This window comes from Pleurodeles waltl, chromosome 4_2 (genome assembly GCF_031143425.1).
Source record: "Pleurodeles waltl isolate 20211129_DDA chromosome 4_2, aPleWal1.hap1.20221129, whole genome shotgun sequence".
NCBI lineage: Eukaryota > Metazoa > Chordata > Amphibia > Caudata > Salamandridae > Pleurodeles > Pleurodeles waltl.
Genome location: NC_090443.1, coordinates 124,496,672 through 124,516,562, shown reverse-complemented (window position 1 = coordinate 124,516,562; position 19,891 = coordinate 124,496,672). Strand labels below are relative to the sequence as shown.

General features: G+C 41.8%; 1 protein-coding gene across 1 annotated transcript in view; it reads right to left on the bottom strand.

Annotated features, from left to right (window-relative positions):
• Positions 1-598: 598 nt before the first annotated feature.
• Positions 599-19,891, bottom strand: part of LOC138292367 (uridylate-specific endoribonuclease C-like) — a 105,772-nt gene continuing 86,479 nt past the window's right edge. Inside the window, exons 6-7 of the mRNA XM_069230929.1 lie at positions 4,343-4,485; positions 599-751 (exon numbers count right to left, since the gene is read on the bottom strand). Of these exons, the coding sequence (XP_069087030.1) occupies positions 640-751; positions 4,343-4,485 (255 nt within the window). The 3' untranslated portion in view covers positions 599-639. The remainder of the gene's footprint in view (positions 752-4,342; positions 4,486-19,891) is intronic.

Below are 19,891 nucleotides of genomic sequence, written 5' to 3'. Positions count from 1 at the left end.
ATTGGCGGTGTTATCATCATCAATTACTTCACAGACCTATTGAAAACACCGGAGAGGGCAGTAGGATAGCAAGAGGAGAGGCCAGTCAACAGCAATCGTAGAGCTGCCACATTGTCAGTCCTCTGCAGCCAATGTACTAACAGTAGTCCTTTTCATTCATTATCCCGTGTGCGCCTCCCACCACAGAGCCCAGCTCCGGGTCTCAATCCTTGTTTCAAAAGTGCCTCCGTTGCACACACACATGATGGTCACGTGTGCTGATGCAAGGGTCAAAATGCTACATCTTAATATGGTGATTTTGAGGCAGGGGAGAAGGCTTTTCAGAACCAAAGCCATGCAGGGACATTTCACCATCTTAACAGTTCCTTTCCCATTATGTCAAATTTCATTCAACTAAACTGACAGCTTAATTTAAAATGATTGAAATACTTAATTACCATATTAATTTCAGTGTGGTCTGGAGGCTAGTATTTCCTGCAAATCAAATTAGACAAAGATCTCAACCGTTCATAGCAACTAAAAAGTTGAAATTGAAGAACACAGACATGTGACTTAAATCCTAAAATAACTCTAAAGCAAAAGAAAACTGAAGGGAATCTTTTTCAGAGAACAAAATCTTTATTTTCTGTGGCATGTACATTAGACATTGGGATAAGAAGATGCAACATATCTCTTCCCATCACCATAGGTGGAGTTGGTCCAGGAGTAGGTCTGAATTTTGCTAGTTTGTCCACCGATGCGAAGATCACACCTTTTGACAAAAAGAAGGCAACATTACTAGGACAAAAACATAATAGTCTTGATTTTTTCTAGTATCAGGCATATTTTGTTACCATCAAGGTCTTTACACATCTCTTTCTTTCCATTGGACTCCACCCTCTTCTCTTTGAGCAATGGCTAAATTCTCACCAGACCCATACTGGTGGAATGGCTGGCATATCATCATATGGCGCTGGTGTTAATTGAGCCACAGAAACCTGAACTGTTGTTTGTTGTAGTTTATCCATTTGAAATAAAATGTATCTGGTCTTTCTCCACCATCCCACCAAATCCCCACACTTCCTACCTGTAGTTTAAAAATCATGCACCTAAGGGTGTAATCACTAGGATGTTAGCATTGTTCATATTGTGCACTGAGTTTTCCTTTAGAAACCATGTGACCTAGTTGCAAAGCGTAAGAATTGGACGTCAGGATCCATTGTAACATGTTTATAAAACACAACAACAAAAACGAATTCATATACTGCACATTATTTTGTCATTGATTCAGTGTTTGCTCTCTTTCTCTGCTAAATGCAGCTTTAAACATGAAGGAAGAGACTTTGGGCCTGATTTATAGTTCGGCGGATGGGTTACTTCGTCACAAATATTGCACATACCCTGTCCGCCGTATTACAAGTCCACTATAGGCAAGTCCATTGTAGCCAACGGCACTTGTAATATGACAGAGGAGAAGTCCGCCATGTTAGTGACGTAGTAACCCCTACACTGGACCCTAAACCAGGCCCTACATCATCAAAAACAAACACAGGAAGCAGCTGTTTCCACAAACTCCTGCATGTGCAAGTGTGCCATAAACCTGACTTCTGCATATTACAACAAATATAAACCCATGAAAGAGTTAATGAGCCAGGAAGAGCCGCATGTGCGCCTGCATGTATACACAGTGCTAAGGAAGGGTTAGAAAGTTAGGGCCAGATGTAGCAACTTTGGAAATTGCGACTTGCAATTTGCGAGTCGGAGCGACTCGCAAATTGCAAGTCGCAATTTCCAATGCAGAACGGTGTCTCAGACACCTTCTGCGAGTCGGTATGGGGTCGCAAAGACCCATCTCATTAATATTAATGAGGTGGGTCGCAAATTGCGGCCCCATACCGACTATGGGCACTCGCTAACATGGAGGCCTGCTGTAGTCAGCAGACCTCCATGTTCGTGACTGCTTTTAAATAAAGCAGTTTTTTTTTTTTAAAGTGTAGACCGTTTTCCTTAAAGGAAAACGAGCTGCACTTAAAAAAAAATCCGAAACCTTTTGTTTCGTTTTTTTTTTTCAGGGCAGGTAGTGGTCCCTTGGACCACTACCTTCCCTGAAAAAATGTTTTGGGGTCCATTCACAAAGGGGAAGGGGTCCCATGGGGACCCCTTCCCGTTTGCGAATGGGTTACCATCCACTACAAGTGGATGGTAACTGCGACTCCATTTGCGACCACGTATGGAATTGCATACCCTTGCGAATCGCAAATAGGAAGGGAACACCCCTTCCTATTTGCGATTCGGAAATGCATTTTGCGAGTCGGTCCCGACTCGCAAAATGCATTTCTGCATAGGAAACACGCATTTGCGAGTCACAAACGGCAAATTTTGCCGTTTGCGACTCGCAAAGTGTTTCCTACATCTGGCCCTAAGTTCGAGGGAACTGAAGCTCCTGCTAAAACATCAATATCTGCTTCGGAATAACAACAAAATGGCATCTACAGGAGGAGCAAAGCAATAACAGGAAACCCCATCTGATTGGCATGAAGCAAAACCTTTCTTGAAACACTGGAACATTTATAAATGGCATGCCCCTTGAAGGAGGCAGCGGATTGAGAAGTGCGAGGCAGATGTCATATGGACATGTGAGGGCTTGGGCGGCAATCCTTAAAGATGCTGATCTAATGTAGAAAAAGCAAAGACAGTCAGACAGCAGTACAGCCCTATTACTCCTGTGTATCAGCCTGTCAAAAACTCCCTTTGGCGGATTCATCTGTTCGGAATGAGGTCTTATAACCATTCACTAAGGTCTGCAAATACATAGAGAAGCCGACCCAGGGTACAGGCCTGACAGGACTCAGTAGGCAACAATCCCAAGAGTGAATGGCTGCCGATGCAGTGCAGATGATTTTGCTCTCCTTACAATTACCATGGGTCTCCAGGGAAGCAGTGAACCCTGAGAGGGGGCCCCTCAGGAACCATGATCCTTCAAGAAACGGGGAATACAAGTTTCCACTTCTGTTAACCACCTATAAAGAGGCGTGTAAAATGTTTAATCCTCTTGTTGTGTGCCTCTAATCCATTTGTTTAATGCTGGTACTCACATAAAGTATCTCATCCTATTATTGAAAACCCACACACAATTTGTACAGTTGTACTGATCTAGTTGTTTACCTGTTTTGACCTTCTCGATCTAATTGGTTAGAACCTCTGCCTGAGTTGTTGAATGTCTCTACTGAGTCTCTAGTCTGTTATTGAATACGTTGCATCTGTTTATTTACTGTCCTAATCCTAACATAGAATATGTCAAATCTAGTTGTCTAATATCGCGAATCCTGCGACTGAATAGTTTGAATCCAGGTATTTAATATAATATCTGTCCGCCTATTATTGAAGGCATCTAATTAAGGTGTGTAATACCGCTAATCATGTGATTTAATACATTTACTCCAGGTGTTTCATAGCTCTAACCTTGTTACTGGGTACCTCTAATCTCTCTGTCTCATACATCTAGTATTGCAACGGAATACCACTAATCAGTTATTTAAGACAGCCAATATTTTTCCAGAATGTATTTTAGCCAGTTGTTTAATATCTCCAATCTCGTTGCTAAATATCTCCGATCAATTTATTTAAAACTTCTAAACCTTTAATTTAATAACTATATTCTAATTCAGTAACATTAATGGTCATGTTATTTGATGCTCATAATCCAGTTGTTTAATGTCTCTTTTCCTGTTGATGCATACTGTCAATCCTGTTGTTTATTCTCCCACCCCCCAATTAATTTTGGAATACCTCTACAAAGAGTGGTCTATAGTGGGGAGGAGGCTGAAGTGAGAGTACTGTCTAGAGAGGAAGGGTGTGGTGTAGAAGGGATGACGAAAGGATGGCTGTCCAGAGAGGATTTAATGTGTTCTGGTAGGGGTAGATGGGGTGGTAGTGCAGCTGGGAGTACAGTAGGTGTGGTTTAGTAGGGCGAAGCATTCTAAATGGGAAGAGATGTGGTGCATAAGGAAGGATGTAGTTTGCACAGGAAGTGAGATCGGATGGGGTGGGGGTGTTGTTACCTTGCCACCACTTTTGTAGGTTGGAGACCTAAATCAATATCATCTACTTCTTGTGATTCCAGATTGATAATTCTAGACCTCGTGTTTTAGTTGCTCAAACACCACCCACACACTCTTGGAAGCCAAGATCTTGAGCTCTATCAATGACTAAAACTAGACTGAAACAAAATGTCAATTATTCTCAGTATGTTAGAGGAACTATAGCTACTCCTTGAATGTAAAATCTATGTAAAAAACAAATCAATAGATTAAGGTCAAACGAAGCAACCCCAAATGATTACAGAGAGTGCCCAGGCACTTACAGCTTGTCTGGTCTTGTTACATAGCATAGGGTGTAGACAGCGATGTCGAACTCAGGGCTCGAACCTATGTAGAATGAACCAACAGACTTCAGGTATGTTGACCACTTGTACTGAAACGCCATGACATCAGGGAAACTTGCCCACTGAAGCCGCACGATAAGCACCAGAGAAGAGGGTGAAAAAAAATAACACAGCACTATCAGTAAAAAATTGTAAATATGTTGTTTTCCTTTTAAAGAATTTAGCATACCCACATTTCCACATTCTCCACATTTTCCTGATTTCAAACGTTTTTCTCTTGCAAAATGTATTGGCCACTACCAACTAATAATTATGGCAAAAAAGTAAGCACTAGAACACAATTACTAAACATTATAACTTAAAATAATATTAAAAATAGGAACTTTGATAATTATGTTAACTACTAATAATGTGACACACTAGGGCCAATTCCTACAACCCAAAAAAAAAAATTATATGTAATAAATAAATATAAGCAATAAAAGATTGATTTTACTCCGTATTTTCGCATATTATTTTTGGTAAATGTAGTGTAGACAACCTTAATTTGCAGTTCAAGTCATACATCAAGAATGACTGCAAAGAAAAATGCATAGTTTAATTTTTGTATACAACTTTGTAAGCATAAAACGTTTTCACCTGATGTCGCCTTGGCCACTTGCCAAGAGTTTCCTAAGCTGGTGGAGGCAACACTCCCTAATTTGTCATATTATACACTTTTTGGTAAATCTCGTGAGCATTCAGGGTTCATGCAAACTTTGGGAAACTAATATTCAACTCATGCTAGGAATGGAAATAATTGCCATGAAATTTCCATACTGTATTTTCCATGGAGTACAAATTATATTGGAATCTTCATAATGGATTTCTCCCAAAGTGAACATGCGGTGGGATTTCTCTTTGTACAATATTCTTTTTTGTATTTTGAAAGTATTTAATGTGATGGAGAAACCAGAGACCTCTGCAACTGCTGGCTTCTGAGCAATAGGGCACAGAAAAAAAGTAATACAACAAACAAGAGTTGATGGGTGTCAACAAGCATTCGTAAGAGGTGTTTATAAGTAGAAGGTCTGCAAGAGAGTGGCAGTACCACCAGAACAAATGTGTTTCGATTTCATAACTATTTTGTGGGGTGATGAAAGAAGAAAGATGGCAGAACCTCCTTGAGTTTCCTATGACTGGGGCTTTCTTGCCAGAAACAGAGAAGCCCACAAGGTCATTACTGGCCCACATGTGGAGTACTGATTAAGGAATCGGGCAAACTAAGGAAGATGGTGTTCAGGGCTTGGCTCTCATTTCCCGTCCCAGGTGGACAGACTGGCATAAGCACGATTCCGGTGCCTCATCTGAGACTTTTCCTAGTTGAGAACATCAGGAAATTAATGTGACGGCCCTACAGAATTTTAGTAGAGGATATATTTTATAGACAATCGATTTCTTCTCTGAAGTAGAAGATGGAAATGAGATGTGCTCTATTTTAGAGACCAAGGCACCTGAACTGGATGTTGATACTGGAAGATAACTAAATGCTTTTGACTAAACACTAGGCCTGGAAAAAAGAGTGGATCAAAACGGACCTGCTGTAATAGTACCTCTGCAGGACATGCAAATAAAAAAAGAATGATCATACAAATGGCAAGATAAAGGTTCCAATTCACTTCAAGAAATTTCTCTTTCACCCATTCCCAAATAGATTACAGAATATTGTATAGTTGTAGTCTGATGTCCACCTGTTGCATGGCCTAAGATCTCCATTAGAAGACAACCCGTTTGTGCTAGACGAACCAAGGTTGCAGTTCTGCACCTGTCACAGTGTGATAAGAAGTGTTTTATTATATAAACAGCATCAACGCTGCACTCTGAGAGGAGCACTTCAGACCAGATGATCACGGAACCATTGTGAACTGTGACGAAGATGCATCCCTTCTGACTCCGACTTCCATCCTGCAAAGGAAGATAACCTGTTCTCTCAGACTAGCTTCCTGACACCTAAGACTAAGATATGGGGGGTAGACTATGCCAACTGATCTGGCACAAGCGTATCCCTTCTATGTTCTCTTTAATATAGGATTAGATACAGAGAGGAGTGAGCCAACTTTAGCAACAACTAACACATTGCATTGTTCACCATTATCACACTGCTGACTACAGTAACATCTCATCTTTCTAATAATCTCAGACCATGCTTTTTATGCAAAAATATGATCATTTCAATAAATGTTTTGAAAATGCATGTTTGTTTCTTTACCTTGGGCATGCAAAAGTGACTAAATTAAAGGGTTAGATCTGTTTCCACTGATTCACTGGGAATCAGGGTAATGTTCGAGGTTACGCATAACATCTATTTATGTTGGTCATGGGTTTGGATGGGGCACTGTCAGCTAGCCAACAACAAACCAACAATTACTGATTAGACCATGGCGGAGGGGATTACTCCAGTTCGCTGTATTACAAGTTTTCATCAGATATTATGGAACTTGTAATACTGCAGGCGGGATATCCGTCATCTTTGTGATGGGGTAATCCCCTCCTCCAATCAGGCCCTTAGTCTCCATATTATGGCGTTCTTGTTGTAAAGGACGCAGTCCTACAAACCTAGTAGGAACCATATAACACCAGAATGGAGAGACCCAAGTCTAGTGTTTACAGCAAAGTTGAGATTGCTAATGGGGAAGGGACTGATTTGTTTTTTCTTCAATCTAGAGGATGCCGTGGTGTTGCTGGATTGTTGGGGACTGCTGGTGAAATAGGTTCTAAGAACTAAATCCTCTAAGGAAAGTCAAGCCAATCAACTTTTCAGTTGCTGGCTGGCAATACAGCTAAAATTAACGTGGTATTAATGAATATAACACACTTGTACTTTTTCCTGAGCAGGGATGTCCAACAAAGGTCCAAGAAGAATGCACTCATTGCAGATTCTCAGGATAACTGCTAATTATAAAAATGTGTTTCATTTAGTTATGTACATTTATTAGATCTGGATATCATTAAAATCTTGCACTGATCTGATCATCCAAAACCATGAATTGAATACTATTGACCTAGAACCTCCTGGATTTGTCACAAATCCTTTAAAATATCTGAGTGAGGTGTAATACACTAATTCATATATTCATATGGATTACTTCATGACACATTGCCCAAAGCAGCTGCTCTACCTCACTTCTCTCATGCTCACGCCTGCCTTTGCTGGACATAGGTTGTTACCTAATGTTTGTAGGGAAAGAGCTGTGGCCAGACTTAGGATCTTGCCAGAGGTAACAGTCTCTCTTTATTTGGATTTGATTTCCCCAGAAGGTAGCTAGTTTATTTCGAAACACTTGAAGTCTTGTTTTCCTAGGACTTGAGGACATCTGGGCTCTAAAAATAAGTATTTTATGTTGAGATTGGGCTTCTTTTGATTCATAATATATTGTGTGATGCCTCTGGAGGTTTCGCGGTGGAAAGTCACCTGGATTCACCTTATTGACCCTCTTATCCCATGCTGGTCAGGTTCTGACTTGGCAGGAGAGATCAAACTTAAGCTGTTTCCTCCCTTCTCGTAGTTCAGTTGTAGGGCAAGCACTGAGCCAGTTGACTTGCCTTCATCAAAACCTGTGTTTATTACATTTCTCTTGCAGATAGTAACAAGTGAGCAGTCATATATAGCAATGTTACAAGCTACTATTTTTGGCGCGTGGGTCAATTTCCTTATTGTTCTGTGTTACAGTTTATGGTGATCAAGTTGTGAAAGCAAACTATATATTGAGTATAGCATGGGTCCTTAGTGTCAATACTGCCTTTGTTTCTGATATTTCATTGTGTTACTGAGTTATGTGATTTCTGATGTTTGGTTCTACTTTATTCCTGTGTATTTTCTCATGTATATGTTTTCAAGGGCATTAAAATAACAATACCGGGTCAACATTTCATCTTTATTCTAAATGTGCTATGTGGTATCTAGTATCAACCTTTACCTACCTTGAGCTAGGCCTTGACCACCAATGAGGTTTGAGAGGCCAACTTTTCATCCCACAATATCTAGTGTCCTGGTTTGTAGGAAAACGTGCAATGTCCTCTTTCCTATTGCAACATGGTCCTCACATCAAAGGAAGCCTGACCACTTCAGTGATATTTCTCCTCACCTGTCTTCTTCTCTCAACTCCCTTACCCGTACTTTGTAAACACTGAAGTCTAGAACATTGGTCAAATAGATTTCTGTAACATAATTACTAGTCTCCTTTAAAAAACATGGACAGTCAATTACAAAAGAACACGTAAAACAACGTCAAAAGCTGAAACAAGAAATAATGCCCATGCTCTGGAACAATGCTGCAGAGAAGTTCCCAAAGCTGAAGAAGACACACCTCTCTAAGAAGTGGTACCCCAGAACCGACAGTCCACCCTTGAACTTCCTCCAGAGGCCCGGTCAGTTCTCCACTGCTCTCAAGTTAGGTTTACACTCTACCAGTACCAAAACATACATGCAACAACATACAGAAAAGGCAATAGAGAAGTATTCTGTAAGCCCTTAATAGCAAAAAAAGATGGAGCTCCATTCTGGACTTGTGGCTCCTAAACATTTTTCTCATAAAGCAATCCTTCTGACAGATATTCCTTCGAAATATCACTCCGCTAATTTAAGACCATGATTTAATGGTGGGTAGAGATTTGGAGGATGCATGCTTTCACATTCCTATCCACCTGAACCATTAAATCCAACTTTGATTCATTGTGTTCAACTACTGCAACTACAAGCAGGTCCTGGCATTTGGCATCAAATTGACCTTCAATTATTCACCAAATGCTTGTCTTGTGAAGGCCCACCTTAGTAGGATGATTTGTTAATAAAGGTGCAACATCAGATGTGACACATGCATCATACAAAACATCATGCATTTCTTATAATCTCTAATCCACACTGTGAATAGCAGAAAGTTGTCAAACAACATCACTGGATCCAGGGGTCAAATTTTTAAGTAAAAGTGGCAAATGCTGCAACTTTGGAAGACAGAAATCGCTCTCTAAGAAGCTCGACCAGAACACTTTGGAATCAGTACAATTGTAAAAAAAAAAAATGTACAATACCACAAATTACTTCGTTAGAGCAACATTCTCATATATATTTTTAATGGTATTCAATAGGTTGCACACAATGGCAATTCATGACCAACTTGATGTCTAATGGTGACAAATAAAATATGGAGAAGATGATGTGACGTTGAGACCAGCATTTTCCTTAGCTCTACTAAGGGAAAAGACAAAAACAATATAACATCAAAACTGCACTTAATGAATACAAATCTGAAAGTTATGGATAACACGGACCTGTCGCTTACAGAAAGTGAATAACATTTTGATGGTGTGGCCACATATCGTCGCTGGACAAGACAAAACATATCAGTATCCTGGCCTTTGACTTTGCAAGCTTTCATATCCAGGATCCGAGGAAAATGGATGACTTTAATAATGCAATAATAAAAATACAGAGCATTTTCAACCTGCCAATAGGGAATAATTCATACCAATCTGTGCACTATACCAAGGATAAAAGATTGCAGTTATTGGCAAAGAACATTTTCACTCATGGTTCGCGGTCCACACTTGCACAGTAACTGTTTTCATCACCAGTATTTTCAATTGTATTCAGGTTCACGCACGTATTTGCACACTGAACCTTCATGCTGCACTATTTCTTCTATGTTTGTCTTTGTGTATAACTGTATTTGCTTTTGTTAAAAAAAATAAAAAAACCTTGCCATCACTTAATTAGCTATTGTGAAATGAGGTTCCTGGAGCAGGACAAACTTTCTTGTCCTCCTTAGGAAAACCAACGGTTGTTAAAGCTTTCACATAAAACAGAATAGGGCTTGCTATCCTCAGAGTAGATTCAGCCAGCATTTCCCCATAATTAGTAGCTCACATTTACCAATAAAAAAATCCCTCCCATCGAACCCAGCCACTTCACTCCCAGCATCTCACTCCCCAAGGATCCAACCCATTCCCTTCTTAATAAATGCACACTATCTGCTTTATAATGTCTTAACTAACAAAACCCTAAGGCCGATATTGTCACAGCCTCCAACGCTGCTCTATGGGTATATTGCTGATTCCAGGAAGCCCGTACTCTCAACTTCCAATGGACAGTGAGGCCTCTGTAGTCATTGTTGACATGGTGAAGCACTGGGTTCCACAACGTATGCAATACTCTTTCGGGTCTTTCGTGATATATGCCAATTTCTCAGAACCCAGCAATGCCCAAAGTCCCTCAAAACACATTTTAATTATTGATGACGGACTCTTACCCCCCAAGCGACAAGATTACTTGTTTAGTTGCCAGCAATAACTGGTAGATATTTTTCCCCTGAACTAATGGAGTGGTACGACGGTGGAATCAGGTGGACCAGTATTATTGTTGCAGGAAACTTTCCCATCTCACGTCTTCTAACCTTTTTAGGTGCCTCTAGAATACCTGACCAGAATCTCTGTAGTTTAGGGCATTTCCATATGATGTATAGAAGTATACCTGAACTCAGTCAACCCTTTTCTCAATCCCCATGTTTCCTATTGTCTACAGAGTGTAGCCAATCTGGCGTGCAGTGCCATCAGTACCTATCTGCACTCGTCAATGCCTGGTCCGCACCAAATGTTGGGAGCCCTGGTCCGATCACCACCTAGAGATACTCTGCAGCACTCCTTAGGTCACTAGACCCTGGATGCCATTCCCCCAACAGCTGCTGCACCGCACCTCACACCATGGAAGGAGCTTTCACCTGCACCCACTGCCAGTGTCCAGCAGCCACCAACCCACATACCCCTCCAAATACTAAATGCCCTCAAAATCCCTTCCCAACTCACAAACACAAGCACCAACAATGCCTACATTCCCACCCTACACCACAGCAATCCTGCACATCAACACCCACTCGTAAGCAAGCTTCTCAACAAACAATGTCTCAGCAAACGCACTAATATGGGACCGCCTGAGCACCTCACAGCCTGTTCATCACAATGACCTGGCTCAAATTCTCATTGACTCCTGCCATTGCTTCTGCAACCCCAGGGGGCTACAAGATCACTTGACAGGAACCTCTTCACAAGCCAGGAGGAGGACTCACTATCATCTATAAGAAATCCATTTAATGCACAACATCCAAAGAAAATACCACTCCATTTATGGACCTTACTGCATTTCAAGCTGCAAATCTCTGAAAAATTCACCCTGAAAGGAGCCCCTGTCTTCTGACCACCCGGACCACAAGCCATCTTTACCAACCTCATCAATCACTTTGTGGCTCAGCTCACCATCAACACCAAAGCCTACATTCTCTTTGGTGCCCTCAATTTTCACCTGGAAAACCAAAATGAACCCTGCTCCACAGAACCTCTTGGAAGCTTGAGCAATATCGGGCTCACCCAGCTCATCACAGAATCACTCACACTGCATGGCACATACTGGACCCCATCTTTATCACAAGCAACAGCATCAAATACAACTCCACTACAAAGTTCATAAAGACCAACCACTCCATCATCCACTTCCAAATCAACACAACTAAAGCCAACACCCCTACCAGGTTCAGCGCTCCAAGCTGCAGCTAGGGCAAAGTCACAGAAGCAGACTGACTCAGCGCTGATCAGCCTAGCCCTACAGACATCCTAAATAAGTACATGAACAACTTCAAAAACTGGATGAAGAACTGCGTGGACTCCCTCACACCTATCAAACCCAACAAGCCTAGTAGATCAAACAAGTAAGCTGGTACACAGAAAACCTTTGAGGCACCAAACGACACTGTAAACAGCAGGATGGAAATGTAGGCCAGCCACAACATCGCAGACAGAACTACCTACAAGGCTGCACTGAGACGCTATCACCAGCACATCAGAAACACCAAGAAAAAAGCACTTATGGACTGCATCAAAGGAAACTCCAATAGCTGCAAGGAGATCTCGATCGTCAAGGGTTTCACCTCGCCCTCAGCCACTGTCAGCAAAATTGCTGCGTTCCAACAACTCTGCAATAATCTATCTAACTTCTTCCACAGCAAAACCACAAACATATTCAGCAACGTTACACACCAACCCTGCACTAGAGAACTCATTGGTAACCTACACACCACCAAACAAGACTGACACCTGACTCTCACCAGAAACAACAGCAATTGTGAGAACCATCCACTCAGGGCTCCTAGCGGACCCATGCTCCCACCACCTCGACAACCTGGGAACATCACCAATCAGTACAATCATGACCCACATCATCAACACCTCCATCATGCCTGCCACTTTCATAGATAAATGGAAACTTGCAGAAATCAATGCCATCCTCGAGAAGCCCACAGCTAACCCGAATCCACTGAGCAACTTCAAACCCATCTCCCTGCTCCCCTATCCAGCCAAAGTGATTGAGAAGGTTAATAACAAGCAACTCACAACCCACCATGAACTTCACCACCAACCAGACAACACACAATTCAGGATTGATAAGGAACCACTGCATGGAACAGCACTCATTGCGGCCACAGGCAACAATGAAAAAGTCTTGGACCAAAGAGAAACAGCGGCCCCCATCCTCCTCATCCTCTCCACAGCCCTGAACACTGTTCTCCCACAACACCCTCATCAGAAGACTCCAAAAGATAGGCATACAAGGATCTGCTCTCAAATGGATTTGTTCCTTCCTCACAGGAAGAACCCAAAATGTCAGGCTGCCACCCTTCACACCAGAGCCCAGGAAACTGATATGCCATGTCCCACAGGGATTGTCCTTCAGCCCTACTCTTTTCAACATATTGATGACTCCGCTCACCAACATCATCGGATCACAATACCTCACCCTCATCTCTTATGCCAATGACACCCAACTCATCCTTTCCCTGACGGACAAGACAAACACCACCAGGCTTAACTTCACCAACTGCATGATCATGGTAGAAGAACGGATATGAACCAACTGCCTGAAGCTCAACTTGGACAAGATGCAAGTACTGGTCTTTGGCAACAAGAACTTTCCATGGAATTCCACCTGGTAGAGGTCGGAGCTAGGACCAACACCCACACCAATAGACCACGGAAGAAATGTAGGGATCTTCCTAGATGACCAGCTCAACATGACGGCTCAAACCAACGCAGTGTGAACCTCCTGCTTCCACATCATACACATGCTGTGCTGCAAAAGATCTTCAAATGGTTGCTCAGAACACCAGACAGACCGTCACCCAAAAACTCATCACCAGAAGTCTGGACTACAGCAACATTCTATAAAGCAGAATCTTCTGACAACTCCTACACGGACAGCAGACCATCCAGGATGGAGCCGCAAGACTCATACTTGACCTACCATCCCATACCCACATCACACTGCACCTCAGGAAACTTCACTTGGTCCCCATTCACAAGGGCAGCCAATTCAATCTTCTCACACATACATACAAACCCCTACACAACACAGGACCAGAATATCTGAACAGCCGCATATACTTTCATCAACCCACGAAATACCTACGGTCTATCTCACTTGCACACACTCCTTGCATATGCAAAAGCAAAACAGGAGGTCGCTCATTCTTCTATGTCACACCCAAGACATGGTACGACCTCCCGCTTCACATCAGAGCCTCTTCCTCACTTCTTTAGTTCTGCAAGAAGCTGAAGAACCGGCACTTCATATAAGCACCTTGGGACCACATACCTACACACCTTGCCAAATCTCCTGAATACCCTCTTGTGTCATTAGTATGCTATACAAATCAACATAACATAACATAACATCTGTACAGAAGTATGTAGATTGCCTCTTTCCCCTAGGCATGTCTGATGAAATTACTTGCAATGAGTAAATCCCCCCTATTGTTTATGACCCATAGCTCTCTTTCTCATTGCTTGTGGCATGTGTTTTTGTACTATGAAAAATGTTCAAGATATTGTATATCTTAGGCACAAGGAATTGAATGGATGTGAGCTTATAGGGAACCCCTCAAAATCCATGAGTTCACTCGTGGTGCCCTCCCTCTCCACCAGTTGTAGTGCCCAGCCCTGAGTTTTGGATAACATAAGCTTTCTATCTCAGAAACTCTGTGTATTCCTCAAAGGTCCTGATGTTGCCCCAGTAAAATAGGTATCTCAGTCTAGAGCATCCCCCTTTACTCCAGAATTTGAAAGGGTGTCCCCCATTTGTAGCTGAGGCCATGAACGTCAATTCACCAAAATGTCTGGGGTAGCGGAAGTGACATCACGCACCCTTTGACTTTTATTTTCACACACACATTTACATGCACACATACATTCAGACTTACACAAACACACTTTCTTATGTAAACACCAGGCGCATCCCGTCCTTTAGGGCATGGGCCACGCCCCGCCTTTTGCACCACATGAAGAGTGCCGGTCAGGCTGAACAAAGGTCAGCCTGACAGACACTCTTCATGTTCAGGTCAGGCAGCCAGGAGCAGATATGCGTGATTTGCGCAGACTCCGGCTGCCTGAGCTGAACTTTGCTGGGCTGAAGAGGTCACAGCTCCTGTGGGCGTGACCTCAGCTCAGCAAAGGTGCCTCGAGGCCCTCCCCTGGGTGACAAGGGAAGCGTCGCTCATTGACTTCGACCTGGGCGCTTCAGGTTCAAGCCCTGAAGCGCCCACGGCGAGTGTCAATCAGTGACACCTCGTCAAAGAGTGGGGTGGGATCAGCAGTCTCACTGACCCCATCCCACTCTGTAACGAAGTTGGGACTGCTGCCTTCCCTCATTGGCTGACCTAAGGTCAGCCAGCCAATGAGGGAAGGCAGCAGTCCCAACGCTCCTGCGACCTCCGAGGCTGAAGGTAAGTATGTATGTGTGTGATCTTTTTAGATAAATGTTTGGTGCGTGCGCGTATGTTTGAATGTTGATGAGTGTTGGTAATGGATGTGCGTGTGTGTGTGTAAGAATGTGTGAGTGTGCTTCCTGCCCCCCTAAAACTGCCGGCCACCACTGACACACACTGACCTGCAAGCACCCACACAACATACATTTAAAAGCATTTTTGCTTTACTTACCTTAGCTGCCAGTGAAGATCATACTTCAGCCAACTGTACTCCATTTTTTTATAACACTAATAGTGAACAATGAAACATTATTCACTATTTGAATAATTTAAAAAATTGAGAGAAAACAAAGAGAGTTGAGCTGCAAATGACATCCATGAGGACAAGCTGCCACTGTGTTCCTAGCACAGATTGTCCCACCTCTGAGGCCAGGGGTCGCAAAGGCAGTGCCAGGGTGGCCAGGGGCAAGCCAGGGGTCGCAGCTGTGACCCCTAAATGAAGTCCGTTGCTGATATCCCTAGTACACAGGTCATCCATGATTGGTTTAAATGTCTTAAACGTTGCCTGGGTTACCAAGGAGAATTCTCAGAAAATCGGATCTGTGCTCTATTTTATTAAATTGGGCCTCCTTCTCTTGTTTTAGGCATGATCAGTTATTTATCAGAGAAAAGTGTACACTGGCTAAAATATTTTCTAATAGGCTTCTTTTTGACAATACTGGGATACTTGGGCCAACCTGTGTGCCTTATCTATATGTATCTCTTTTTTCTTGCATTCTCCGGTAGGGAGTCAAAGAGATGCAAATCATACTGGTGGATATCCTTTCCTTCCAGTCCTTGGGTTATGCTCCGGCTAAGCAGGTATCTGATTCTCGATGTCCTTGCTTGTAAGAGAATGTTTTGCTCTTCAAGAAGCATCATGCATTCTTGAAGGCACTCACAGTTGTCAACCTCCTAGTCCTTGTTTTCTCAAAGGCAGCCCTCCCACCCTCCCAGGACAGACACTTCTCTCCGAATGTCCTTTAAGTTGCCAGGGAGCCCATTCTTGACTGCTGTAATTGTGTCCTTTATGTCCTCAGTGGATTTTAAAAAGGAAGGATTGGTCGTCTGGCTGCCTCGCTCTCTAATTTGCAAGCGCTCCATGCCTGCTGAAGTAAGTCGTGGATGTTCCCTTCTCTCTTATTCTGCCCTCCAGTGACATCAGTTGGTCCGATCTCCCAGCCAAATGTTTGGTGGGTCTTGAAAGGTCACATAATAAATAAAGATACCTTTAAATTCTGTCTTCATCTTGTCACATTTGCTGTACAGAGGTCAAATGTCAGGCTTTGCCTTTTGACAAATTGCTGCTTATGTTTTTAACAGGGAACTGGTGTTTACAAACTCTCACTTTGCAGTCAGAGAATGAAAAGTGAAGGGAATTATTTGACAATCTTGCTGGGTTTGCGTGTAAAAGGAAAGCCTGTTCGGAAGTAATTTATTTAAACACACAACAAAATGTAAATACCTGTAAATTAACTGTACACCTTCAGCATTTAGGAAAGCAAAAATGAAGCACATTTGTTTTGTAATTCTGAAGTGTGATGGAAACAAGACACTTTACTTGTTGATGCACAAATGATAAATATTCACTGAAAACCAATTTTCACACATCATCGTTTGTGTGCAGGATGGTTTTATAAGTAAAACTGTATTTGTCTGTGCAAATGTAATGGTCATTACAATGAAAAATGTGCTGTCTGTGAAAGACTGTGGGCTACCACACGATGCCTATGTTACATTGAGAGAATTGCCCGCCTCATGTCCATTGAAGCTAGGTGAGTCGCAAAAGTTTGTTGTTCTGAATATTGACCAATGGCTCTAAAAAGTTTGTCCTAGGTGATGTCAAGTGCAAGGGGCAGACTCAATGACAGGGAGTGGGCAAGCAGCCAAGACAGTCCTTTATCACTTGCCCGGGGTCACTAGCCCGAGAATAAATCTCCCATCTTGCTGCTCCCCATTGAATAATTGTAATTGCAACTGTAATTGTATTTATATAGCGCTTACTACCCCCAACGAGGCATCAAATCGCTTTTCGGTGAGTAGCATGCTACTCCAGAACCCAAAAGTACTAGTGATGGATTAGAATAGGGAAATATGAGTACAGTATTAGTGTTAGTATAGGGTGGTATGACTTAATTTGAGTGGAGGACATGTGAATCTGTTAGACTAGAATAATAGAGGGATAGAGGAGGGAAGAATCCAGAAGCGTTAATTGGGAGATCATAGTAGTAAGGTGAGGTGTAGGATGAGTAAAAAAGCGATGGAGGAGGGAAGAGCCTATAGAACGGGATTAGGGAGATCATAGTGGTAAAAAGAGGTGTGGGATGAGTCAAAGGAAAGTTAAATGAGGAAGAATTTAGTAGGGTTGTTTGGGAGTTCTTAGTAGTAGATGAGGTTTGGGGTGAGCCAGGAGGGGTAGAGGAGGAAAGAGTCTAGGAATGGTTATTTTGTAGATCAATATAGTAGAATTAGTTTGGAATGAGTCGGAGAGTCGAGCTAGAGGCTAGATCGACAGAGGTTTAGGGTGATGGTGAGACAGAGTAAAGCTTTTGAGAGAGTAATTTCTCTCTCTTGTACAGCAGGACTAACGTAATAAATATATAGATACACAATTAAATAGTATGGGAATATATGTGTAAGGAAAATATTGAGACTTAAAGTCGTATTGTACAAACACAGACTTTCAAGAGTTGCAGTATTTGAAGTTAGTTTATTTGTGTACTTCTATAACGTTTTTTTTATCCTTCTTCAATAGTTCAATAGTGAAATGCTTGTAGATAAATAGTTAAGAAAATGTTTAGCTATTCTGATAAATAAAAAAACAGACTCATAAGCATCTAATCAAACAACTTATATAGAAACTATGCAATGACCTATGAACATGTAGAATAATACACACACATATATATCTACACATATACCTAAAATATATATATATACATATATATATATCACACACAATAGTCTCGGAATGCAGGAACTCCACGCAGCGGTCCTGGATGGGCTCCGAGAGGCCCTAATAAATCTTCCAAAACTCCTTCAAATAACAGGAGACCCAGGACACCTCCAAGGTACAAATCAATTTATTTCAGCACACAAATCCAACGCGTTTCGGCAACAGCCTTACTCATGGATACATCAACATTACAGTGTTCCAAGTTAAAAACCATATATTCCTAAACATAAAAGACGGACAAAACCTAGAAACCCCACCAAAAGGCACATAATGTGGCGGTCATCTTAAAGTGCATCTATAAGCAAGTTTTCCAGTAATTTGTACCACAGTATTTCAAAGTTGCAGCTCTAATTATTGTTCAGATCCATCAAACTCTTTAAATTAATCTATATTGGATTTGTGTGCTGAAATAAATTGATTTGCACCTTGGAGGTGTCCTGGGTCTCCTGTTATTTGAAGGAGTTTTGGAAGATATATATACACACATACATACACAGACATACATATACACATACACAGACATACATTTAACCATAAGTAAAATACACATTTGTTAAAAAGTCCATAAGATGTATTTATTTTAAGATAAAATTAGTTATTATACATATTTATACAAAGAAATACACATATCTTGATATATACATATATTCAAATTATAAATGTTTACATACACGGATATGCAGTCCATTGCTGTTGAAGTATGGTGGTTATGTAGGAAAGAGCCAAATCTTGAGTAGTCTTCTGAATATAAGATAGTTATCAATGGATCTTGTGTTTGGGGGTAATCATATCCTATAGTTTAGCCGCTTCAAAGATGTACCACCTATTGTCTTTTTCTTGTATAGTGGTGTTTTGAGGCGGGGGTCCAATCTTGAACAGAGGTTTCTTTGTTGGGTGTATTTGGTGATTTTACTTCTGATGAAAAGGGGTCCTGTTCATGTATTGCTCTGTAGGTGATACAAAGCAGCTTGAAGATGGATCTTCTGGCAACTGGTAACCAACAGAGGGTCCTCAAGGCAGAGGAGATGTGAGCTTGTGGCTTTACATGTAGGAGTAGTCTGGCAGCCGAGTTCTGAATGCTTTGTAGTTTTTTCATAGTAGATAGAGATGATGCACGGTAGAGGCCATTGGAGTAATCCAGTTGAAATAGTACAAGAGAGATAGTAGCCTGCACCTTGTGTGGAAATCCGAGGTGAGGGAAGATGCATAGCAGAGTTTTCATGGTGATGAAGTTTGATCTTGCTACTTTGTTCCCTTGTGCATTCATGTTAACTTGGAGTCCATGGTAATTCCAAGGTTTCTAACTTCCTTAGATACTTTAAGAGGTGGTCCCAGATCGTCAGGCGCAGAGTAGATTATAATTTTTCAAATCGCCACATGTGAGCTATTTCTGTTTTTGAAGCATTCAATTTGAGATGGCCCCAAGTCATCCACTGATCAACGGCTCTGAGGCAACTGAAGATTTGTGAGTTTCCAATGTCATTGCGGCAACCCAGTTTAAGGAGTATTTGTGTGTCATCTGCATAGTTGTAGAATGTGAGTTGAAATGCATTGATCAGTGCCGGTAATGACATAATATAGATGTTGAAAAGCATGGGTGAGATGATTGAGCCTTGAGGGACCCCTGCTTTTGCGAAGTAGGGTTTGGATGAGAAATGGGGGGTATGGATGGCATTTGTTCTGTTTTGAAGATAGGATGTTATCCAGTCTAGAGCAATCCCTTCTATGCCGGCTTTGCAGATTCTTTGTACT